Source organism: Micropterus salmoides, unplaced genomic scaffold (assembly GCF_014851395.1).
Source record: "Micropterus salmoides isolate LMB-PRFRI ecotype aquatic unplaced genomic scaffold, ASM1485139v1 Ms_hic_scaffold_6, whole genome shotgun sequence".
NCBI classification, from domain to species: Eukaryota; Metazoa; Chordata; class Actinopteri; order Centrarchiformes; family Centrarchidae; genus Micropterus; species Micropterus salmoides.
This window is the reverse complement of record NW_024044348.1, coordinates 21,671,686-21,697,361: the sequence shown is the minus strand read 5'-3', so window position 1 is coordinate 21,697,361 and position 25,676 is coordinate 21,671,686. Positions and strand designations below refer to the sequence as shown.

The 25,676-nt window shown below is 40.3% G+C and overlaps 1 protein-coding gene across 1 annotated transcript; it reads right to left on the bottom strand.

Annotated features, from left to right (window-relative positions):
* Positions 1-1,122: 1,122 nt before the first annotated feature.
* On the bottom strand, positions 1,123-21,228 carry LOC119889695 (stereocilin-like). Its single transcript, XM_038700484.1, is given in 30 exon segments — positions 1,123-1,290; positions 1,475-1,522; positions 1,525-1,621; positions 2,700-2,797; positions 3,018-3,166; positions 7,909-8,051; positions 8,131-8,286; positions 8,637-8,806; positions 8,938-9,109; positions 9,221-9,311; positions 10,494-10,696; positions 11,191-11,326; positions 11,422-11,504; positions 11,660-11,783; positions 11,950-12,008; positions 13,972-14,121; positions 14,368-14,547; positions 14,630-14,668; positions 15,137-15,319; positions 15,407-15,539; positions 15,860-15,975; positions 16,385-16,571; positions 16,653-16,819; positions 17,019-17,144; positions 17,239-17,301; positions 17,423-18,310; positions 18,465-19,041; positions 19,156-19,180; positions 19,793-20,926; positions 21,022-21,228. Coding segments are annotated over 30 exon segments (5,886 nt in total). The 5' UTR covers positions 21,122-21,228; the 3' UTR covers positions 1,123-1,201.
* Between the last annotated feature and the right edge of the window lie 4,448 nt (positions 21,229-25,676).

Here is a 25,676-nt window from a genome sequence, read left to right as displayed (position 1 = left end):
TTGGAGCAATAGTACCTGGTCCAAATGATGAGACTTGCGATCATTTGATGGTTTTAAGCCACCTTTAATTAGAAATATTCGCATGTATGCTGCCCTGACGTTCAACCATGAACCACAAACGTCCCTGGTTCGCATCCAGCAAAGGACGTTTGTTGCATGTCATTCCCCATCTCTCTCTCCCCTCATTTCCTTTCATGTCATGTCAAAGGGGTCACATTGAAATTCTGTTTTATTCATCAAGCTTTACATTGTTTTTTGAAATCTTAAAACATTTACAAGACTACTTGAACATAACAAACATAGTTTCCTTGCTGAAGTTGTAACTAGACTTGTAGTGCTACTGAATAGTCGGGTCACAGATTATTTATTGTTTTGCTCCTTAAAGTCATAAATCATTAAAGCTTAAAGGTTTCACTGAGTAATACAGCTCTCATTTGGAATGCAGAACCAAACTCAGGAAATGAAAACTACCTGCATGCTGAAGCATCTGGAGGGATTAGTGACTACTCAGACTTACAGATACAGCAGCCTAGTCAATAAATCATTCTAATATTAAAGCTTACCATTACCATCTCTTATGTCAACAAATAATTTTTACGCATTTTTATCATGTGTTTGTCCAGTATTATACTCATAAATACACCTCACATTATAGTATCTCAAAGAGAAAGTTGAAAGAATGTCAGTTTATATTTAACAAAAAAAGATGCTGCCAGAGAGGACTGGTACTGTACTTTGAAAGGATTCAAACATCAAATGTGCAGCATTTCTGAGCTGAAAGCTATAAATATAATGGGGTCTTAAAAGGTCTTTTCTAGATCCCATCGATTGTAGATTAAGGGAAGGATTCAAGATATTTCACCTGGATTTAATTCAATAAAATATCATCACAAGTTTGTTTGCTTGATCACATATCCTGTAAAGTTTGAAAAGCCCTTTCCACTGTCACATAAACATTAACCACTGCATTGCTTCCTCTGATTCTTTTATTAATAAAAGAATATTATACATAGTACAACTACATTCACATTTATTTATTGTCAAGTTGATAGCTCACATAAAAGTGCAGCACAGTACAATCAAGAGCAATGCAAATTAAAGGAGCAACACGGAGGGAGGAGACCCATTCAAAATATTTATTCAAGTACAAATATGATGATACCAAGGGAGGTCAAGGGGCAATTAAATTTGTTCCAGCATTTTAAATTAGTTGATAAAACAAGAGGCACAGACCCAGTGAGCGTACAATGAAGCAGTCTGCGTTCAGGGTTGCTGGAGCCGAGTTTCTCCCTGTGGAAGCGGACAAACATTGAATCATCACCTTATAAACACAACATAAAAATCCTATTGGTTAGTGGTAACAGGTAGAACTATAATAAAAGTATATGTGCTCACAAACACATAACTATAACAGACTCATTATGAAGGAGGTTATTAAAAGGACATTTTATCACCCTCATTTTTCAAGACACACCTCTCAGCTCCAGCAGGACGTCTCCTTCGTATCGAGCCAGTCCGACGCGTGTCTCTGCTCGGTGTCCAGCTCTTCCCACTGCTCCTCGGACACAGCCCACGCCTGCTCAGCGCTCAGCCACGACAACTGCACTGCACTGAATGCCACCTTTCAATCACACACCCAAATACTAACTCACTCCTACATGATACTTCAAGAGGAGGCAAGCTGCGTGAAGAGATAATATCCTTTTGTGGACATTTTTTTTAATTTTGTTACGAAAATTGAACCAATTTACCATAAAATGTGCAAATTTGTGCTTTCAATGAAAATTAAGTGCAGCTTCCTGTTACAGAGCATGACAAATGAACATGTCTCAACATTAAACACACACAGTACATATACAAAATGTAGGGTGTACTGTCCGTATCTTTCTTCCCAAATCAAATCATACATTTGACATGTTTTTTTACTGCAGCTTTTTCTCAACATTTATTATCTATGTGTCCTCAATTCACTTTATCCAGTATGATTTTGTTTGAGGGCATAAACTGCTTTCTCCATTGCTAATAAGTCTTTGAGCCTTTATTTTCCAATTCATTGAGATTTTCTGTTTTAATGTGGCTCTTTGTTTTTCCTTTACATTGTCACGATGATGTCATTAAGTAATCAATCATTTCATTTCATTTGTAAAAAATGTCTTATATAACCTTTAGTATATCATATCATGACAAATACCTAATTTATGTCTCTATTTGTTGAAAGCATAAAAAATTATACATTTATGAAACACGTTTGTAAATTAATAGCAACCATTATTGTGATGGAAAATATGTAAAATTTGGCAGCTAGTGTGCATCTACAAATTCCCCGTTTGAAAAAAATAAGGTCATTTTATGATTTGAAAAAATAACTAAAATATCTGTTTTGACATTTTGACTACAAAAAGCACAGGTGTTAACATTAGCAATGGCTCTGTTGTATTTAAGGGTCACAGTAAGTCATGACAGTGTAAGAGTGGACCAGAACGCACAATACCAGGACCCTAAAGGTGAAGCAGCTACATGGAATTCAGCCATCATTCATCTTATCATTTACAGCTGTGCTTTTTCTACAGTAACATGAAATGTCTAAATGAAAAAGGCTAGTTGACTCCTCTCTTTGACACTTTATGAGACTAACTCTTATATGTTAAATATAACATCTCAAAATTGTGTGGACCCCTAAAATTATGGGTGAAACTCACTGCCATTTGTTTTGGTGACATCAGTGCGATGGCTTCAGGGGTGATTCCCTCCACTTGTTCTTGTACCAGAGCTGACAGCACCATGTCCTCCAGGCCCACTGGACGGAGACACAAACGCTGTAGTCAGAAAATTAATGTTTCTCATATCAAATCACAGGAGAAGTTCTCCTAAACATTTATACCCTCAAGGGTATTTTTAATTGCACCTATCCATCCAAGAGCTGTCATTTCCTCCTCCCATCCACCTACCGAAAAACAATTTTTTTAAAGTTGATTGTAAAAAGTTTATACCCCCAGGGATATTATGTTCTACTGTACCTGCCAATGTCCCAATTTCAGTGAAAACTTCTGGTCCCCAGGCGCTGACTGGACCAAAGGCCTCAGGTCTGGATAAACGGCTTGTCAACACCTCCATCTGCTGTTCTGTGCATGGCAGGGACATCTCCCGCAGGAACAGGACAGCCATACTGCAGTTGGAGGAAGAAGATCATTCTCTTCTGAGGGTGTGCGAAATATTTTCGTGAGGTTTGTGCTGCTGAAAAATGTGCACCAGCCTCCTGTTAGTTAGCGTCTGTTTGCAAGTGGATGTGAAATCAATTAAAGAGGAGGTATTATGCTAAATTTTCAGGTTCAAAATCTTAATTAGAGGTTGTACCAGAACAGGTTTACATGGTTTAATTTTCATACTGCACATTGCTGCAGCTCCTCTTTTCACCTTATGTGTTGTACTCACCGCTCTTGAGCTACAGAGTGATGTATCTTACTTGTACAAAATTGCGCAGAGTTGCACATGCGCAGGTCCCAGGTAAAGACTACTAGCCAATCAGAAGCAGAGAAGGGCGGGTCGTAAGAAACAAGGTAGTGTGATCCAAATCAAAGCTGCTCTATACTGCGATGTAACCTAGCCAGATGGTATAAGGTTTTTTTTTTGTTTGTTTTGGGGTTTTTTTCTCCATTTATTTATTTATTTTGCATAATACAAAACCAACAATTCTAGCCCCTTAGGACAAAAACATAATCCAGGACTAAGTACATAGAAAATAAGGTGCAAAGTTCAAGTTCAAGTGCACTTATAGACTACACAAACAGCTAGAAAATAGGAAAGGAACAAACAAATGATCAAAACATTACTAGAAAGGAATAAAAAAAATAAAAAGTAAAAAATAAGTATCCATTTTAACCTCTGGTTGGGGTCCAATTAAATGACAAATCTAACAAAAGTATATAAAGTAATATAGCCTTCTTGGAATTAACTATCTTCATTGAATCTTAGTAGACAGATAGCTCTCTTTCAGAAAAACAGTGAAATGTGGGTTATTTTTTAAGAATTTACATTTGTGTAAAAAGTACTTCGCTAAAACTATCAGGTTGTTGTATAAAAATTCCAGTTTTCTGTCCTCCAGTTTAAGACCCAATCAAACATTGCTATAAATCAAGGCTGATATGGTCAGATTACTATGTAATAGCCAATATTGGAAGTCCTCCCAGAATAGTTTAGAAATATTACAAGAGAACATTAAATGTTCAATTGTTTCTATTTCTGTATTGCAGAATACGCATTCATTAGAGTCAATGTTGAATGTTAGTCATAAAAATTCTTTGTAGGGATATATGTCATTCATTATTTTAAAATGTACTTCTTCAGCTTTAGGTGGTATAGGAAAACTAAGGTATTCATATCTAATTCTCTTAGAGTTCACAGAGGTGTATTTCTGTAATATATATTTTCCTTTAAGAGGCGATGGAAAACATTCCTTGGTTAGAGAAGATTTTAAAAACTTGCTATTACATTTCTCATCCAAAAAAGAGCATGCTTCAATAGACAATGTGGGTAGGTTAAGTACCATCGATGTGTATACTAAGGCCCCCCTAACCATGTGAATAAGAGCTTCTGGAATTGCTCCGATCACAGCACAGTATTCTCTACTAGTACATATTAGACTGTATTTATGCCTAAACTCATCATAGTCCAGTAGGTTACCTCTGTGATCCATTAGATGTTGAATAGACCATATTCCCTGTTCCATCCAGTTTTTAAAAAAGAAAGACTTTTTCTTTATCAGAATACATCGATTGTTCCAAATTGGTGAGTTATGAGGGGGAAAGTTATGTTTATAGATCAGTTTCCAATAATGGAAGACTTGCTGGTGGAATACAGATAACCTTATTGGCAGCTTACTAATTTCAAAATCACATTTCAATAGAAATTCTATACCTCCGAAGTCCATAAAAATTTTTGAAGGTAAACTAAACCAAATTGTTTCATACTGGTTTATAAAACTTTGTAACCATTTTAGCTTTAAAGTACCATTCATAGGATCAAAGTCAATTGCATTCAACCCACCCTCTTCCAATGACTTAACAATGTCATCTTTTCTAATATAGTGATGTTTGAAAATAATCTGATTGATTGTTCTAATTACATTATCAGGGATAGCCATTGAATAAGCTGGGTAAATAAGTCTTGATATGGCTTCCATTTTAGTAAAATTCTACCAAATATAGATAAGTCCCTCTGTAGCCATGTATTTAAAATCGTTTTGCTCTTTTTCAGAATATTATCTGTATTAATTTTCTCTCTAACTAAGATCCTTAGAAATGGTAATCCCCAGATATTTGACGTCATTCTTAATTGGTATACCATGAATAGATGTTAAAGTGTGATCATGGAGTGCCATCAATTCGCATTTATTCAAATTTAAGTAAAGACCTGAGGCTTTTGAAAAACAAGAGATAATCGCATTTTTTAGGAAGAGGGTAGTATCGTCCGCTAATTGACTAATAATCAATGAGCTTCCCAAAACATTCAACTGTTGTATTTCATCAGTGTTCTTAAACATAATGGCTAATATCTCTGCAACCAAATTGAAAAGCAAAGGAGAGGCTGGGCAACCTTGACAGATTCCTCTCTTCACATCACAAGAACCCATGCAGACATGGGGAGAACATGCAAACTCTACATAGAAAGGCTGGGGCAACAGGGGTTTGAACCTACAACCTTCTTGCTGTGAGGTACCAGTGCTAACCACTGCACCACTGTGCTGCCCAAAAATGTTCCAGTGTATCCAAAATAAAAGGATGTTCAACACTGTCAAAGGCTATACACAAGTCTAAAAACAAAATAAAGCCGTCATCCTGAATTCTATCACTGTAATCTAACAAGTCTAACACCAGTCTGATATTGTTGTGAATAGATCGTCCTTTAAGGAAACCTGACTGAGATTCACTAATAATTTGTGCTATACCCTCTTTTAACCTGTTAGCAATTATATGGGCAAATAATAATGTTATGGGTCTTAAGTTTTCTATATATATTTTTTCCTTTCCAGGTTTGAGAATAAGCGTTATCAGCACTTGTTTCATAGTAGGTGTTAATATATGGATAGCAAAAAATAATAGGTCTTTAATATCTTCATAGAAAAATTTATAAAAATTTGTAGATAAACCATCTTGCCCTGGAGTCTTTCCTAATGAAGAGCATTGTTCAGTTCCCACATTTCAATTTCGGATTCACACAACTCTAAAAATTCTGTACTGATTGTAGGAGTGTGGGTTTTTATAATCTCAAAGAGGGCAGTAGCATCCTCTCTGGAATAAGAGGAGGAGTAAAGGTCTGCATAAAATTTATGAACCTCTTCAGAAATTAGCTTAGGGTCTGAGCATTCTGAATTATTAATCATGAGCGTGTTAATTGTATTTCTCTCTTGTCTTCTTTTCTCCAAACCACAGAAATATGCAGTAATTTTTCTCCCTCTTCTATCCACTTGGCTCTTGATCTGATAAATAAATACAGACAAACAAATACAGCTCATCCAATTTAGATTAGGTTTATGAATGCAGCTCTGACTGCCTCTGACATTGGTGTCTCCTTACAGCATTTGTCAATTTCTTGTATTAATTTTACCTTTTTTTCCAAAAATTTAATCAAGATTTGTCTAGCTTTAAATTTAAAGAATTCCCACCTATTGCTGTAACTTCCTATTGTTGAATCAAATCTGATCTCTAACATTAAATCCCTAATTCTATTACAGTATTCTTCAGACTTCAGCAAATCAGCATTAAATTTCCAATAAACATTCCTGTTATTAGGTCTCGTTTCTGGTTTTAAATAGAGGTGTAATAAACAATGATCAGTTAAAGGAGCACTTGTTATAGATACTTCTGATACATATTCTGCAAATTCATTAGTTAAAAGCCAAAGATCGATTCTAGACTTGTAACATCCATTAGGCTTTATCCATGAAAATTGAATAACATGCGCATTCTTGATTCTCCAGATATCAACAAGTGAGAGGGTTTTACAAAAATTTGATAGCACTGGATTATAATGGTGATTTGTAAATTTAGATGGGCTTCTGTCACACCAATCATCGGGTGCCCTATTAAAATCACCTCCTACTAAAATTAAATCCAATCAGCAGTCTGTGGTATTTTCACGTGTTCACGTTTTAGTATCCCTCAGCTCGCTTGGAACCTCGATGGACGTGAGGTGATAGGGGTGAAAAAGTACCTGGAAGCAGGTACAGGTACAACATTTCTACAGTGGTAAACCAAACAAAGGCGAGTTGAGCCAAAGGGTCTCCCCTCAGACTAGCTTGGTTTGAGGGCGTGCCTGACCCCGCTAGCCGCTTGGCAAGCTTTATGATGCGTTTTCATTGTGATGTAGTGTGACAAGTAAAGGAAGTGAAGGGCTGGACTACAAACGAGCTGTTTTCAAGCGATTCAGAGCAGAGCTTTCTGTGGGAGATGGGAACTCCCTTTGGGCTGGACTTTGGGCTTTTTCACTTTGCAAACCTGTTACATGCACAAAAAAGAAATATAACTAAATAAAGGAGAAGGGAAAAGCCAAAAAGCACAATACCACCTCTTTAATTACTCTCTGAAAACCACAAGCAAGTGGTTGTGTTTTAGCTTTGGAGGGATTCATCACTTCTGAAGTGAATTACTGCTATGTAGCTGCACAATATATTTAATATTACTGTGTATAAATTAGCAGTAGTTGTCAACTCCTTTGGACTGTATATCTCCATCTTTATTTATATTATTTTGGATCATTTTGCAGTGGCTGCAACTCTGTTGGTTGTCTCATGTTGCTCTGAAGTCTTATTAGTTTGCTGAGTGTGAGCCTTCTTTTATAGCTGGCAATTATTAAGCAAGTGTTGATGTGCTAGAAAAAGTTGGATGAATATATGCAAGGTATTTGACTGACCTGAGGTTGTACGGGCTCAGTCTTTTGATCTCTGAGGGATACAGACCACAGATCAGATGGCCACATGTTGCCAGATCAGCAGCTGCTAACTGCTCCACTTTCAGTTTGCGTTTCCGCATCACACCTAAAACCACTGCTCTCATCTGAGAAAACATGTGAAAGTCTTCAGCATGAGATCCTTACATTAACTTTTACATCAGAATGAAAAATTCTAAAGTTCACCTTTTTAGGGCTCCAGTCCGTCAGCGTCCCCAGATGTGCCAACACACCCAGATCGGTGAGATTGGCGTCGTGCAGCTCTCTTTCCCCCATCTCAGTCACCAGTGAGCCCAGAGCCAGCACCTGATGTGCTCTCAGCTCTTTCACCGGACTAAATAACTGGATCGAATGGAGAAGCAGAACATTTTTCAACCACAGATTATGTTGCTATTAAAACACTACTCATGCTTTACTGCTTTTCTCTCAGGGTTGGAAAACTATCAGCCAGGATGCGACAGCCTGTTCATTGTTCTTCTTACTTTTTATCTTCAAAGTTACATCTCACTCAGACACCACAAGTCAAATTTTGATTACCTTTTTTTTTACCAAGAATTATGTTCTGATGTTTAGATAAGATCTTAACTGGGGCAAAATGATAGATATATATATTTATTGTAAGTGATTAACCCAAATAGTGTCTGTATAATTCATGGGAATTTGCCATTTTTCACAGGCAGAGTTTTACTGACCTGCCTGAGTTTCAACCATAATGCTCGGCGCTGCTCAGAGCTCATTGAAGCGTCCTGAGCAAAAACTTCTACACACTGTTTCAGATCCTCCTGTGACATTCGGCTGAGCTGAGTGGACGTCCAAGCTGAAGGAAACGTCCCTCTGATGTCTGCACAGCTTGGTACTGGCACTGCTCGATGAGACACCAGTGAATTCAAATAAGAACTTACACAAACAGATCACAGTTTATACAGAAACATATTTACTGTGTAGGTCACAAGTGGAGTGGTGAATAATAACAGTCACTGGTAGATTACAGACCTTTTGCCCTCCTGCTTCGTGCTTTGACAATCCCTCGAATGAGACTCTGAGTCTGCTGCCTCAGACGACGCTGGTCCATACACTGAGTCAGACAGAGTCCACCCACCACACTGTCTTCCCAGTGACTTTGACCCACCAGGACCTGCTCCACTGTGTCTTTATTCAACACTGTCTGCACAGGGGGGACATGTTATTTATTCATGCTTGTCAGGAGATGTCTTGAAACCAGTGAAAGTACAATGAAATTAATTATTTGCATGGTTTGATGATCTTGGGTGCTTACCAGCGGGATGGAGTTAATCTGCTTTGTTGAGAGAGAAAACACCAGCCTGCCCAAATGTTCGACATCCCCAACTTGCCATTTTGATGGCTCCCTGGCAAAAAAGTACACATATCTAATCAATACCGTTGTTTTATGAAATCAATGTCTTACTGCAAGGACAAAGCTCAGGCATTTCATGTTTTTTAGACTGCATACAAACAATTCTACTCTATTATTTTTATTCTACTGCTCTATGCTGACAGGTGTGGATGATGTTTTGTTTTCAACAACTTTTAAATCATTACCTCCAATAATTATCAAAATTCATAGGTCAGTTATATATTCACTTATATGTGAATTTCTGCCCATTCAACAGCCGTCTGGCTGTAGGGATGGCAATGTCTGTCTGCCTGTCGGGCAATCGGTCCACCACATTTATATTACAGAATGGATTGCAATGAAATATTATACAGACATTAATGCTCCTCGGAGGATAAATCCGAATGACTTTGGTCATCACCTGACTTTTCCTCTAGCGCCACCAAAAGGTTTACATTTGTGGTTTTGAGTGAAATATCTCAACAAATATTAGATGAACTTCCATGAAATCTGGTACAAACATGTAACTTTGGTATCTTTTTAACTCGCGCCATCATAATGTCAACATTTAAATTTGTCTGTTTGGTTTATGACAAATATGCCTACAAAACTAATGAAGTTACCATCAGCCTCAGCTGCTAATTAGCGAATGTTAGCATGCTAACACACCAAACTCAGACAGTAAACATTACGCCTAGAAACATCAGCGTGTTAGCATTGTCATTGTGAGCATTTTAGCATGCCGAGGTTAGCTTTAAGCTCAAAGCACCACTGTTGCAAAGTACAGCCTCACAGAGCCACCAGTGTGGCTGTAGACTTTTAGTTTTAGATGTGTTCATGAACAGCCACCCTGAAAGATTTCCTTGAATTTAAAAAAGCCATGCTCAGCTTTCAGCCTTTAAGTCAATGTTTGTTTTCAGAAACGCGTTATAGCCACAGCATGCAGCTTCCTCTTTTAGTTTTGCAATTTGTCAAAATATTTGTATCATACATGCCACACAAATGTCATAAAAATGTCTTCTTTTATGTGTTTTTTTCCCTAAAAGTAGACAAATTTTTAATGCTTCTGTCCAAATTTTGTGTATAGCCCACACACCACTTCATAAAAAAAATAATGAATGAAATGAATCTCTTGATATATCATTAACCCAGAACCGACATGTTGTCATTTTCTCCAGAAGATGTGGTCCTTTACCCAAGCAGGTCTTTCTGAGTGAGCAGGGCACTAATATCTCTCAGAGCCTGTTTAGGAAGGCAGAAACTTCTCATCTCCTCCAGCCGCAGAGCCACAGCTCTTCTGTCCACCAGAGCCAAACTGTCCCGGTCCAAGAAAGGCAGTAAAGGCCCCAGGACATCCAGAGTGGTGCCATCAATCTCTCCCTCGGCCTGAGAAGAGCCCTGCAGAGCACCATGTACAGTCAGTGGACCTGGATTACAGGGATTTCACACTGACGTAACTTCACTTATGTGAAAAGCTGTTGAGAGGATGAGGGAGGTTCAGTTCCGAATTTCTTTTTGTTTCTCTCTTTGTATGTGTGTGTGTGTGCTTGAAGCTTGAACCAACAAATGTAGTTGGCTCTTTCTGCTCCATTAATTTATTAATATAGATTAAATACATGACTCACCATCACTGACGCAAGCCCTGATTCAGGTTAACCAGAAATAGCATCTCTGAGTCTCATTTTCCTCTGAATTCTCATGTTGCTGGTTTATCATTTTAATTACCCTGAGATTTAGGATTTCTATTTTTACTTAATGATGTTTATTAATTACAGCAACTGGTTTTTGATCACACTTTTCTACCTAAAACATACATGTAGCAATACATCAACTCATGTTCAACATGTAAGGATATGCAGAAAATACAGTATTAGTTCACAATGGTGTTTTACCAGCTCAGAGACAACTTTCTCGGCTAAATTCGTCTGCTTGTAACGTGGCAGCCTGAGGAAATCAGCAAAGTGTGCCTGAATGTAGCCCAGAATGGTTCTGAAGGATGCATTAGAGAGGTTCTCTATCATCGTCACACTGGAAAAGAATAGATCAGAGGTGTAAATGTAGTCATCTGTGGATAAATATGTATGTAAAGTACAAAATACATGTTTAATAAGGAGATAACTAACGGTAATGTTGCAGCAAATGCAGCACTCAAAGCACTGAGGTTGAGTTCAGGTTGTTTCCTCAGCTCGTCTACGATACATTTGCGCTGGTGACACAGCCAAAACACATCTGAACTTGTTAGAATTAAAAATAAGTTTTAAATTTTTACTGAAACATAAGAACAATAAACTAATGAATCATGGCTGTGTATCAGAGACTCTGACAAAGAGTCTGAGGGTTGCTAAAGTATTTGTTCCTCACCAGAGCAGGTCTCACGCCTCCAGGCAGCTCGCTAACAAACTGAAGCAGCTCTACAAAATCTGTATCGTTGCTCCAAAGCCTCAAACTGTCACAACTCAATCCACTGGCTATATGGCCCAGCTCCCTGCAAGAAAAAGAGAGGGCGTTGTTTATTGAATGAGTATCTGACCTGAATATAAACTGCGACTGGATCTGTTTGTTGTGAGTTATTAATTCAGTTTGCAGGTAAAATGACTTAATGACTAACACAGCCTAGATCTGAATGTTCTGGTGTAATACATCCAACTTACCTCACCATCTTGCTGGTAATGTTTTGAAAATTATGGATCATTTTGAATAAATGCTGAGCCTGTCCAGACAGAAAAAAAGTGTCAGAATTAGCATTTTGACTGTGGTTTACCTAAAAGTGATATACATTTTAATCAAAGAAGCTAAATTAAATGGTAGTTTCTATAAAAGACCAACAGTAGTAGTTTAATATAACTGCAAGATGATTTTAATTCTGTTCTGAAAACAGCTTAGACCAATGGTTGCCTATGAGTCAAAAGGTACTCAAAAATGTATGAGCTAAAACCTTCCAAAACACTGGTATGGTCCTTTTTAAGTGTTGTATGTTTATGCTGCAGGATTGCTTTGAGACATTTCAGCTGTTGTTTTGATACTTTGTTGATTGTAAAAAGTGGTCACTATTGGAATTCCCTTCAAAATACACTTTTAAAACCCAGCTTTCAAGCCTATGGGGAGTGAGTGTTTGATGCTTCAAAGATTCTGGGTGAAAGATATTTCTTAAGGGGTTAGATTGATGTAACAGGGAAAGGTAAGACAGGTCTAGCTTAGAGTCATTAGCTGATGTTAACTGACCTTCCAGCTCTAGTTATTTCTCTCATGCAACTGTCCTTGTTAGGGACAGATTAGGTAGAGACAGTAGCTCAGGATTCAGGATAGCAGATGTCGGTGTTCTCTGGGAATCTTATAAGGTTGCATTTTACAAGAATGTTCACAAGAATTTACTGACTCCCCAGATTAGAGTACAACTCATTGACTGTAAGAGATTCCAGTATGATGTAGCACTGGAGAATAAACATCAGATAGAAATTGTTGTTCTAGGTTAAGGCTAGCTAAATATGACCTAAGAGAGAAACCTACAGGAACTAGGGGTAAGACAGAAACATAAAAGGGACCAAAGCATGCTGTCCTTCAGATTTGGTGTTGGCATTGCTTGTGTTCACACGTTGGATGCTGACACTGTTTCTCCTTGGCCAAGTCTCATTAAACATTGCTATTTAAAACTCTGAAAACCTTTTTCCTCTCACTTGACAGCTGGCTCACAATATATCTTCAGCAACTTTAAGGATGTCAAGTCCAACATATTGGTCCAGAGTGAGACATTTTTCACAGTAACTGGTCAAACTGCTGTGGAAGTTGAGTTCCTGGTATTTGGCATTTGTTATTCCATCACCTGCTGTATGGCCAACATTCATGTTTCCCAGATGATGAATCCTTTCCATTTTGAACACAGTATTGTTCTATCCAACCTTTTCTTATTGCAGTAAGTGAAATGAACATTAAAGCTTTAGGGATGGCTTCAAACTTTTAGTTTTCTTAAAAAGCTGTACAACTCCATCTACACAGTGAAAAATGACCAGACTGGATTTGGAATGCAATATGTGGCTGTGCCTCATTAGATATACTATTTTGTATATGTGTGCAGAGGCATCAGTTTCAAGTAACTGACTTCAGAAACAACAGGGGGCTTAAAATTATATCAGGCCTACACATGGAATTAGAGTTTAATTATACCAGTAATTACAATCTTGCAAAATATTCCTCAAACTGACTATACAATTATTTTTATAAATTTGTGATCACACTAATAACACATGTATAAAAATATTAACTTTAGAGTTATCTAAACAAAATATTTTAGGTTTAATATTCGGTGCCACAACAGCTAATGGAAAAGGGCAATCTTTATTGATTTGACCCAGGTCTTGTTAGGCGAGAACAGGCAGTAAAATACACTCTTGGCTGTGACAAAAATCCCTTTAAGGTAGCTATTATTAATTTATGCCATACTCTTCCACACCATTGTACGACATCCAAACTAATTAGCTTGATGGCGTCTGACGTGTATGGAGTATTAATATCCTGAAAGACTCATCTGAAGCATATCCAATGAGTTGCAGATTAATGAGACCGAAAACTGAAGCTGTTAACATTTTCCTCTCTAGTCAGAGAACTGCCAGGCCATTGTTGTCATCTCAATGCAATGTTAAACAGCATACAAAGGCAGAATAAAGTAAAATGTGCACCTGCTGTGGTGACCACTGCATGTCTCTGTACAGGCTGATTTCTCTCAGGATTGTTTCTCCATTGAAGATTTCCTTCAGCTTCCTCAGAGGGACAAATGGTAATAGACAGTTTACCCGATGAGTGATGTTCTGCAAGTCTCTGTGTAAAGCCTGATAACATACGACAACAAAACAACACTGTAAATTTAGACCTAAAAGCCCTTTAAAAAACACAAAGCAGGTTTCACATGTGTGGATCAAATGAACAGCTTCTGGAAACCCTAGTGCCAGATTAGCAGGATTAAAGTTACACTGGCCAGACTTTTTGTGTTTTTACTTAATGATATATTTTCCAGTACATTTTAGGCTTCTTACACATTCTGCAAGATTAAAAAGGACGGTGATGTTGAGTCATACCTCCTGCATTGCATTGTATAGCATGGCTCTATGGCCAGGCTTAAGTTCAGTTAGCAGCGTTCTCCAGCAGTGGCAATGGGCAGCTTCACTGATCTCAGGCCACTGGAGGTCTCTGCTTAGTACAGCAGGGGAGAGACCAGTGTGTAATGCCTTCAGTCTGCACAGTTTTTCCATGGTGAACTGGCAGGGAAAGAGAAACACAGTGGTGATAGTGCTTTTGGCTGAAATTTAGCAAAAACATTTTGAAAATGTGTGTACTTACATTGGTGTCCTTGGAAATCTTGGATAACATTTGAAAAGCCTGTGGAAAGAATTTTTATTTTTTTTAAATAACAAGAGTCCATACAAAAATATTGGCATTTTAAGAGACTTCAGCATTTTGGTTAAAGGTCACATATTTCATCAGTGTTTATGCTGTTTAAATGTGGAAGCTAATTCATTGTAGATTTGCAGTTATGACAAAAATCCCGCAGCACATCATCAAGGCTACCTGTTCTTTTTTGTGAAAAGGGGTGATGCATCAGGGTTCCATGTAGCATCTTAGAGAAAACACCTTATTGAGATTGCCTTAACTTTACTTTCAATCAAATTTGGAAACTTTCACAGAAATGCAACTAATTTTTAGACATTTTCAGTTACACTTGAAAACTATGGCAGGTAGAAGACAATATCATCTTACTAATGTAAAAAACTACAAAATAAACTTAATACAACTTTACCCAAGATAATTATAACAAGAAGTCACATGTGGAACAAATTCCCTGCTGACCTGTGCTGGGGAATATCTGTGTAATCCTGGTTGTGAGAGGATTTCGAGGAGTTGTTGTGAGGGGATTGACAGCAGGAAGGGAGCTCCTAACTGAGGTAACAGACCACTGAGGGCAGACAGCTCTGTGGGAGACATGCTGCTGACGTTCAGGTTCTGAACAGCTGGTATCAACCAAGAGGACAGCTGTCCATGAAAAACAGTTAAACAGAGTTAGTCAGACATTGTGTGGAACAAAACAATCTATGGTGGACCAGAGCATGTGCTGCTTACCCTGCCGCTGGCACTGATGAAACCCTTGGACATGCACTGAGCCAGCTGCTGCCAGAGAGCTGAGGACACAGCTGAGTCCTGAAGAAATGAACCCAGATCCACGGGGTTCAAGTAACATGCAAGGACTCCTAACCTGCAAAAAGACATTATCTGTCTTAGATCTTTTTCTCTCTTTTTGCCACACACCACGCACCATCACCGAACAAACTATGACGGATGTCAAGAAAAAATCTCCCTAAGGGGTCATATAAACAGGCACACGCTGTCAAGTATGTCCTCAGATGATCAAACTTAGTTAAACATAGGACCGTGGCCAAACACAAAGCAACAGTGCAGAACTGAAGCTCTGAACCATCACCTTGTGTTGGAGTACAGAAAAATGACGTCAGCCTTGTAGTGCTGTTCTTATAAAGATATACATACATGCATAAACATTAAGTATCTAGGTCTCACCTAGATATGTAATCACTGGTCAGATTCTTCTTCTTGTTGAAGAGCGCCCGGAGCACATGGCGTCCCCTTACACCATCCAGACTGCCGTTGCCTAGCAACTCTACCAGAGGAGTAAGCTAAAAGAGACAACAGATTAAATGTTGAAACAACCTAAAAACAAAATTCACCAACTACACACAGTTGGGTGACAAATCACAAAACAAGGGCCTTGGCAAGGTGGTTTGGTGTTTGATGGTGGTGGAGAACAATTTTCTCCAATATCTCCCATAAGGGTTAAACTGAGTTTAGATCTGGTGACTGTGAAGGCCATAGCATTTAATTCACATATTTTCTCTGGTCCTTGTGCCTTGTATGGAAGTATCTGTTTCTCCACTCATTTATTTAGGTTTTCCTTTTAATTTGTCATCTGTACATATGTAAGAACCCCAAACAATGTCTTTCTAATCACCTGACCATGTCTGAGATGACTTACATCTGTGAAAGAGACAATTAAGAGTTACTTTAATCTGTGAAATGGCCTCTAACCTGTTGTGATGTCAGTTGCTGAAAATGACTGACTGGGAGGTAAGGCAGAAGCGGGAGGATGGAACTGAGAAAGTATGGTGGCCACGTGGGGACATCCCCCACCACACTCGACTGCAGGAGTCTTTTCACAAAGGCCTTTTTCTGCAGTGACTTCATCCCTGAGCTGTGGTCACGAATCGCTGTCAACCTGAAGAGCAACGCAGAAGCCATTAGCAGCAGGAAAGACATACCAAAGTAAATGCAATCATCTCGTGGGTCAGTAACTCACACGCTGTCATTGACTATCAGGGAGGCTGGGAAATTCATGATGTCAGAAACAGACATGAAGGGAATGAACTGAGAAAGGTCCACAAACAATTCTGGGGTCACTCGGGGGAACTTGTGGATGAAAGCAGCGGTCATTGTTTCCATAGCCTGCAATTCTTTTTGAGATGCCTGACAGATAAAACAAAAGAGCAGAACAGAAACTGTTCAACTGAATACATGGTCTGTGACATAGATTCATAAAAATGAGACAGCACAAGAGAGGGCAATAGAATAGAACTGTAGTCAAAATAATTGTATCTTGTAGAGATAAAGGCTTTTACCTGCACAATTATCTTAATAGTGTTTTGTTGGGAGTTTGTGAACAAACCTGGCCGGTTTCAACTTGTAGTTGGTCCCAACTTTGATGCATGTGGGAGAGAAATCTCTTCACAGCGTCTTTTTCGGCAGACATCACTAGAGTGCGAATGCTGTCTCTTGGCATCTGGAGGTACTCCTGGTGAGACAAAGTGATTCACTCTGAATATAAAGTTCAGTGAGCAGATCTGCTGTGAAAGGTTCAAAGTGAATGTAGCTGCGCAGGCCAGTACCTGCAGCAGAACCCTGAGAGCAGATGAGTTGTCGTCCCGCTGGATGAGGTCCCACAAGACGGGCTGATTTAGCAACAGCAGAAACAGGTTATTCACTCTTTGCTTTGTGTGTGTATGTGTGTGTGTGTGTGTGTGTGTGTGCGTGTGTGTGTGTGTGTGTGTGTGTGTCAGTCAGCCATCTTACACTGAAGCAGCTCAGCAGGCTCTCTTTAAGAGTGGCGTTCCGCTCTCTGCGGAGGAAGACTCCCACAGTGTGAAGGACACTCATGGAGGCTTCTGGCTGAAGTGTGGCCCAGGAGGCGTTATCAAGGAGACTGGAGAGGAGGATGGCCTGACCCAGACCCTGTCTCACCTCTCGTTCCCCTTCGTCCAGACCCGAAGAGAGGCCCACCATGAAGTCCAGGACTCGCAGTAAATAGCCCAGCGCTACCAAAAAACCCTGTTGCTCCCCTCCCTCGACCTCACACACACTCAGCTTGTGTAGAACCTCCACCAGCAGTGGAGCTGGGTCCACACATAGCTGCGATGTGTCAAACTCATATGGCGCTGGGAGCATGTCAAAAAACCTCTGCAGGAAGCACTTCCTGTCCTCCATTTCTGCCTGCAGATCAGCACAGACATCTGCAAACTGAGGCATCAATCTTAACAGCTGATTGTAGAGTGTGGCATTCAGACAAATGTACTCTCTCAGCCCGGGTGTCTGCTCACAGAGCTCCAGAAGGGTGGAGTTGGTGAATTGATGCACAGCCCACATCCTGTACTGACAAGTCTCCTCTATGGTGTCAACATGGGAGAAGTTGTGTATTTTGGAGCAGTATGCTGCGGCCCAGCTGCCCTCTGGCAAGGATTGGTGCAAGTCCGGGGACTCTCTCCCGCACAAAGCTGAGACCAGGACAGAGTTGTTGGGCAGGAAGCAGTCTCTGAAAGCCTGGGCACTGAGCAACCTGCTGCCCAACTGTGCCAGGCACTTCTCATCGGGTCCTGGACTTCCTGTCGCCTCACCCGAAAGCTGCACACACAGGTCGTCTATGTTTGTCTGGTTGAAAAATTGGTAGTCCTTTGTCAGTACAGCCTGCAAAAATTAAAGTTAGAATAAGTCAAAATGAAGAAGAATTAATTGTGATTAAAAACCAACAACATATATACATAGCATGTCCTCGGTATGCCTGGTCACCCAACAGATATTTAGCAAAAAGTTCCCAGAAAACATTTGAGTGATCCATTACCTGATGTGCTCTCTGCAGCCAGAAAGAGGAGTTGGCACACACCGTGTTGTTGAATTCATGGGCAAAGAACTCACTGCAGACATGAACCCAGAAAAAATCCTCCTCAGCAGCCGACAGGTACCAAGCTGCATCAGAGCATGTGGCGTGCAGGTCGAGCCCCATCTGGGCAACTGCAGGGTCAACTGACCCGTTCTCCCCTTCAAACAGTTTACAGTACAAGAACACAGTGAAGTTGGAGACGCCTGTCAAGCCTGGGATTGACTCATTACAGGCTGCCTCCAGTATTTCTATAGAGGTGGAGTGCTCCATCTCTTTCTGCTGGTTCCTGTTCTCGCTTGTTCTCTCTGTTGGTGGCTGGTTGAGCTGGGAGCGGTGAGAGGGTTCATGAAGCCGTTTTTGCTTGGAGATTATTCGTGAAGAGGAGGTTGTTTCTGGAGATGAGTGGGCTGGTGTTAGTCGTGATCTTAGTTCATCTCCTTCAGTGGAGGGGCAGGACAGGAATGGGAGTGAGCTTGGGAGACCATGGGACTTAACGCCCAAAGCCTGAGTGTTCCACGTCACATTATGTCTTATCCCCCTACATATGCAGTCACAAAACAATGGCAGAAATATGAATCTATTTATGCTAATATTTACTGTCAAATATGTGGACTGCTGTGACACAGTGAGTCATATTCCTAAAATATCTCACCATAAGATCAGTTGTCTCAGGTCACCTTTAAAAAGACACATGAAAAGCAAATATTAGGAAAATCAAAGTGAACGAGTGTTGGAAAAATGAACTGGAAGCTCCTGCAGTTCACAACTATGCCTGATGCAACAGTGCAGCTCAGCTTACAATGACCAAGATATAAAGTTACTGACATCAGGGAGAGGATAAAGAGATTGGCTGGGCTAACAACAGATGCTTTCACCGGCCAGGATGATTATAAAGATTTTAAAGCAGTGTCAGTCACTGTCACTGTGTCACCTGTATCTTTCAGGTGAAATCAGGGCCAAACGTATGAGACTCTTAAAAAGGGGTTTTCTCTGTGAATAACAATGCAGGATTTACTTATTTCATTAATAGCACACAAAGTGCAACCGCATACAGGAGCATCCATAATGTGAATTATATTTGGAGGGTGCACTTTCTTAATTATCTAATTCTATAATTAGATTGTGTTTATGAATCCATATAACTTTTCTGACAGCTCTGAATGAGGCCTGTTGTTCTGTGTGATGAGCCAAGTTTAGTTTTTAACTCCTCTTTTTGTCAAATGTTAGTGAGTTCTCTTCTCTTATGATTGTGCAAACAACCTCTGAGGCCAACTGCTCCACATACTCACCAACTGAGCACCGGCCCTGAGCGTTGGGCTGTGGCACGTCCACCAGACTGCTGACATCATCAAGCAGCGCCATGGTTACTCGTGATACTTTTTTTCTCAGGTTACCGTAGACAGAACTACCCACCCTGTGCAGAAGGCCCTTCCTCAGCCCATCCAAACTCTGCACCAGAGCTAGATTCTTCTGTGCCAGGTAGCTACCTCGCTCTCCTCCACTTGAGCGTGACAACGCCTGCAACAGTAAACTCTGCATGGAGTCCGGATCATCCTCTCTGGCCATCATGTCTTCCAGAGATGCATTTGCAGACAGCCCATCCTGCCTCATGGCCTCAGGAGGCAAGCTGAAGGGCTTTAAACGTCCAAACACACTTGAGCCCCTACTGTGTTCAGCATCTTCCCCTGCTGGGTGTAAACTGACCACAGGCTTCCAGTTGCGTGTTTCAAGGAAACGCAGCAGCTGCTGAAGCCAGTTCACACTGAAGGTACAGTCACTACGACCCTTCAGAGCACAGATGAAGCCCTGCAGGCCGGCGCTGGCCTGGCCATAAGTCCCACTGACCAGAGCCTGGAGCACAGCTTCCAGCACAGCGCTCACCGTCCTCCAGTTCTGAGATAAGTAAGTCAAGAGGGGCTTTTGGAGCTGACGCTCTGATAGAGTGATCAAACTCTGCAGCAGCCCCAGAAGCCAGTCCCAGTGAGGGCTGCCCCTCAGAGACAAAAACCAGTCCTGCAGTCTGACACTGGGTCGGGGTGGCACCCGGCCGTTCCACTGGTTCAGCACAGCGCTACCTTCAGACTGCAGGAAGTAATGCAGCACCTTCTCCCACAGCTGCCCCTCATCTGGCTCCACTGGTGCCTCCTCCAGCTCAGCACCCATCTCTTGGAGGTACAGAGAGATGTTGTAGAGGAAGCCAGAGAGACGGTGCCTGTCAATTGGCTTTTTTAATGAAGGCAGGTTCTTGCTGGGAAGTAGGCCGAGTGTTTTAAGGCTCCCCATGATATTCCTCACCCAAGGGTGCACAGACTGGTCCTTGTTTGTTTCTGGAGGAGCTTTCTGGGGTTTCCAACCACTTCCTGTACTCCATTTTGAAAGGATCTCCTTAAGAATGGCATCTCTCTGGTCTTCTTTACCACTTCCTGAAAGAGTCCCATTAGAGACAGCTTGAGACAGCATCATGTAATAAACACATGTAGTAATAAACATACAGATTTGTATTCAGTGATGCACTCACCTGTCTTCTCAGGGGATCCTTGTCCCAGTAACACAGCACAAACTATGATGCTTGTGAATGTAAGAGTGGCCATCCTGGGCCCTTTCTCTGCCATCTTCATCTAATGCCAACATGCACAGTGACACAGTGGTGCCACATCTTTCTCTTCAGGCTGCTTTTCCTATTGAATTCACAACAGCCTCGTGTTTAAATGGTTGCTGCTTTCTTTTCGTTTCCAGCGATGGGATGGACTCAAGGAGTTAAGTATCCCAGCAGAGAGGGGAGATTAAACCTTAATGACTGGCCACCATGTCACCTTACCACTTTCAATGCATGGTTACTAAAAAAAGTATCAGTGATGTACTTAACTTAAAAAAAAAAACATAATGAAGTTTTAAAAGTAGATCCATGTGTGATGAAAATCGTGGCCAAAGAAAAGTTATGAAAATGAGGTAAAATATTTAAATACACAGTTATATATACAGCTCTCTTTATTAAAGAGATCACAGTTTAACAAATATAGCAAAGGATGCATCTGCTACTGTTTAAAATATTTTTTTAAATAGAAATTTGATCAATCACTCACAATAATTTACATTTGAGAAAAAATCTAATCATTACTCACCAGCAGTTACAGCCCATTAATTTCTTTAAGAATCCTTTCAAGCTTGAGCCAGCTTCTCCAACTCTGTGGTGTCAACACGCTCAGAGCTGACCTCTTTCTGAGCGCCACTCTCTGTTTCATCATCACTCCGACTTTCTCTACCTTTCACTCTCTCCTCCTGCACCCCTCCCATCTGTGTCCTCTTTCTTTCTCTCTCTCTATCGCTCTCTCTGTGCTTTTAGCTGTTAGGGGCACTTGCTTTTTGTATCTGGGGTTTAGGGTTGATGCTTGACTTCATATTTCAGAAGTTATCTTGTCATGCTACAGTATGGTGGTTGGCTGTTTTCTATAGCAATGTGCAGAGGAAAAGGAGGGAGCAGTGTGGTTAAGCTACGGTGTATGTAATCCTTTAACATAAAGAAGTACTTGTCTCTCAGTTCACTGCTTGTATTTGGATGTACAATAAATAGTTTCATGGATTCCCAGTTCAGTGTTTTGGAGCATCGTGAGGCTGCAGGAAGGTCACAGCACTCAGCTAGGTGCTCAAACAAGGTGAAAATCTGGATCATGTTAATCACACCCAGGATATCTATCCCATTCTCTAACTGTCTGATGTCTCCCACTGACTGATTCCCTATTGAGCTGTCTCTCAGCTGGGACTCATCTTGTTGACTCTGGGTTTGTTGGGGGTGTAGTCTTACCAACAGCGCTGAGCCAGCAGGACTCTTCAGGTTGTCACTGTTTAGACACATTTATCCCTCAGCCAGGCGCACATACAATTGAGCCCTGTGCAAAGGCACAGCAGCAGGCTCCCCAGAGTCAGACCACTGTCTGCAGGCCCTGAAACCCAAGAGGGCTGAGTGAAAGGACCACCCCCCTCCCTCCACTTGCTTTAGCTGTATGATACTGTGGCCTGCACAGGGACAATAACTTCCTCCTGTATTATTGATACTGCAGGGAACAGCAATCACTCAGTGCAGCAGGGCTCAATTCACCACAGGAATATTCAATGAGAAACTGGATCCACCCCTATACGTCCCTCCTCTCGCTGCTGAAAACTCAGGCATGGCAGAAATCAGCTGGTGAAACTAGCTGTTGAGATTGGAATACTTGGTTCGAGTCCAACTTTAAGCCTTGTCCCCATCTTCCAATGAAAATATATACCATGATGTATTTCTTTAAGTTGCAGCTGATGGATATAAATATTTGTGGAGATCAAAGAGATTTTTTGTTTTTATCTGTTGTTTTTTAAAAAATCTTTTTAATAATTGACAAAAAATATCCCTCCACTTTATAATAATTGACACAAAGCATGTTTTATAGCATAGTAGTTAGAATATTAAACCAAAATCAAAGACAGATATAACCAATAAACACACACAGAAATAGCTAAAAAGATACATTTTTCCAACCGTTAACTTTGTTAAATGTATTGGGTTTTTTATTAATTAAGCTATACATAGCTTTTTCACATGGAATACAGAATAGCAATTTGTTGGACCAAAGTGACACAAGGGGGCGCGGTTTGCCACTACTGCACTTATTGGCTGCCATTGCTGCAACGACTTAGGAAAGGTTTATATTATTGGTGAGTGTTGTGCATTTTTAGATATCCCCTAAAAGAAACAAACAATGGTCTCTGGGTAGATTTGTTGCGGTAAAGCTTTCAACAACAAATAGTTTGAGTTCCAAAACATATAAATAAAATCACAACCTTTTGAACTTTTAGTAGGATTTTAAGAGATCAGACTCTTTAACTCTGTCAGATAACAAATTAATGTGTTGGTTTTAACTTCCTTTGCTATATTTGTGATCACCTGTTGTTTAGAGTGACCTCTACTGCAGTTTTCTTGTTTTCCAGTGACACCAAGACCACAATCATCTTCATGTGATCCATCCTGGGAACCCAAATCCCAAAATATAAAAACAAAAACCATCTTTGCTATAATTATTATTTAACTACAGAAATAATTATAAAAAGGACGTCAACAGAGGTTTTACCGCACTAGTCATGGTATTAGTATGTCTTCATAGCTGGCTATGAACGCATTACTTTTGAATACTGACAGATTGCTCAAACGGCCTAGATAGACCAGATCCTCTGCATCAGGGTGTAAAGCTTGGCGTAAGTGGCATATAATTACTAAAGCAGCAATATCACTTTATCTTCATTCTCATTTTTTATTCAAGATGCCACATAGAATTTGTATAAAAAACATTAATACATTTACTGAGTATACAAGGGCTGGTCATATAATTAGAATATCATCAAGATAATTTATTTCAGTAATTCCATTCAAAAAGTTAAACTTGTATAATGTATACATTCATTCCACACAGACTGATATATTTCAAGTGTTCATTCCTTTTAATATTGATGATTATAACTGACAACTAATGAAAACCCCAAAATCAGTATCTCAGAAAATTTGAATAATGTGAAGAGGTTCAATATTGAAGACACCTGGTGCCACATTCTAATCAGCTAATTAACTCAAAACACCTGCAAAGGCCTTTAAATGGTCTCTCAGTCTAGTTCTGTAGGCTACACAATCATGGGGAAGACTGCTGACTTGACAGCTGTCCAAAAGACGACCATTGACACCTTGCACAAGGAGGGCAAGACACAAAAAGGTCATTGCTAAAGAGGCTGGCTGTTCACAGAGCTCTGTGTCCAAGCACATTAATAGAGAGGCGAAGGGAAGGAAAAGATGTGGTAGAAAATAGTGTACAAGCAATAGGGATAACCGCACCCTGGAGAGGATTGTGAAACAAAACCCATTCAAAAATGTGAGGGAGATTCACAAAGAGTGGACTGCAGCTGGAGTCAGTGCTTCAAGAACCACCACGCACAGACGTATGCAAGACGGTTTCAGCTGTCGCATTCCTTGTGTCAAGCCACTCTTGAACAAGACACAGTGTCAGAAGAGTCTTGCCTGGGCTAAAGACAAAAAGGACTGGACTGCTGCTGAGTGGTCCAAAGTTATGTTCTCTGGTGAAAGTAAATTTTGCATGTCCTTTGGAAATCAAGGTCCCAGAGTGTGGAGGAAGAGAGGAGAGGCACAGAATCCACGTTGCTTGAAGTCCAGTGTAAAGTTTCCACAGTCAGTGATGGTTTGGGGTGCCATGTCATCTGCTGGTGTTGGTCCACTGTGTTTTCTGAGGTCCAAGGTCAACACAGCCGTCTACCAGGAAGTTTTAGAGCATTTCATGCTTCCTGCTGCTGACCAACTTTATGGAGATGCAGATTTCATTTTACAACGGGACTTGGCACCTGCACACAGTGCCAAAGCTACCAGTACCTGGTTTAAGGACCATGGTATCCCTGTTCTTAATTGGCCAGCAAACTCGCCTGACCTTAACCCTATAGAAAATCTATGGGGTATTGTGAAGAGGAAGATGCGATACGCCAGATCCAACAATGCAGAAGAGCTGAAGGCCACTATCAGAGCAACCTGGGCTCTCATAACACCTGAGCAGTGTCACAGACTGATCGACTCCATGCCACGCCGCATTGCTGCAGTAATTCAGGCAAAAGGAGCCCCAACTAAGTATTGAGTGCTGTACACGCTCATACTTTTCAGTTTGCCAACATTTCTAAAAATCCTTTTTTTTGTATTGGTCTTAAGTAATATTCTAATTTTCAGAGATACTGAATTTGGGATTTTCATTATTTGTCAGTTTTAATCATCACAATTAAATCGGTCTGTGTGTAATGAATGAATATAATATCCAAGTTTCACTTTTTGAATGGAATTACCGAAATAAATCAACTTTTTGTTGATATTCTAATTATATGACCAGCACCTGTATAATAGGGCATCACAACCTTGAATTCCCTTTGTGCGACAAGAATTACTGCACAAAGGAGAGGTGTTATTACAAACTATAGGAGAAAAAAGAACAGGCAACATACAGACCTTCATCTCTCACCATGCAGGGATGGATTAATGAACAGAGGTCTTGGTGGTCAGGGGGCCCATATGCCAGTGCATCGTTATGAGGTGACTGTTGTTTCACATTGCTCGTTGGAAAGTCAAAGAGCTTAGTCAAAAGCAGGTATGACTGGAAA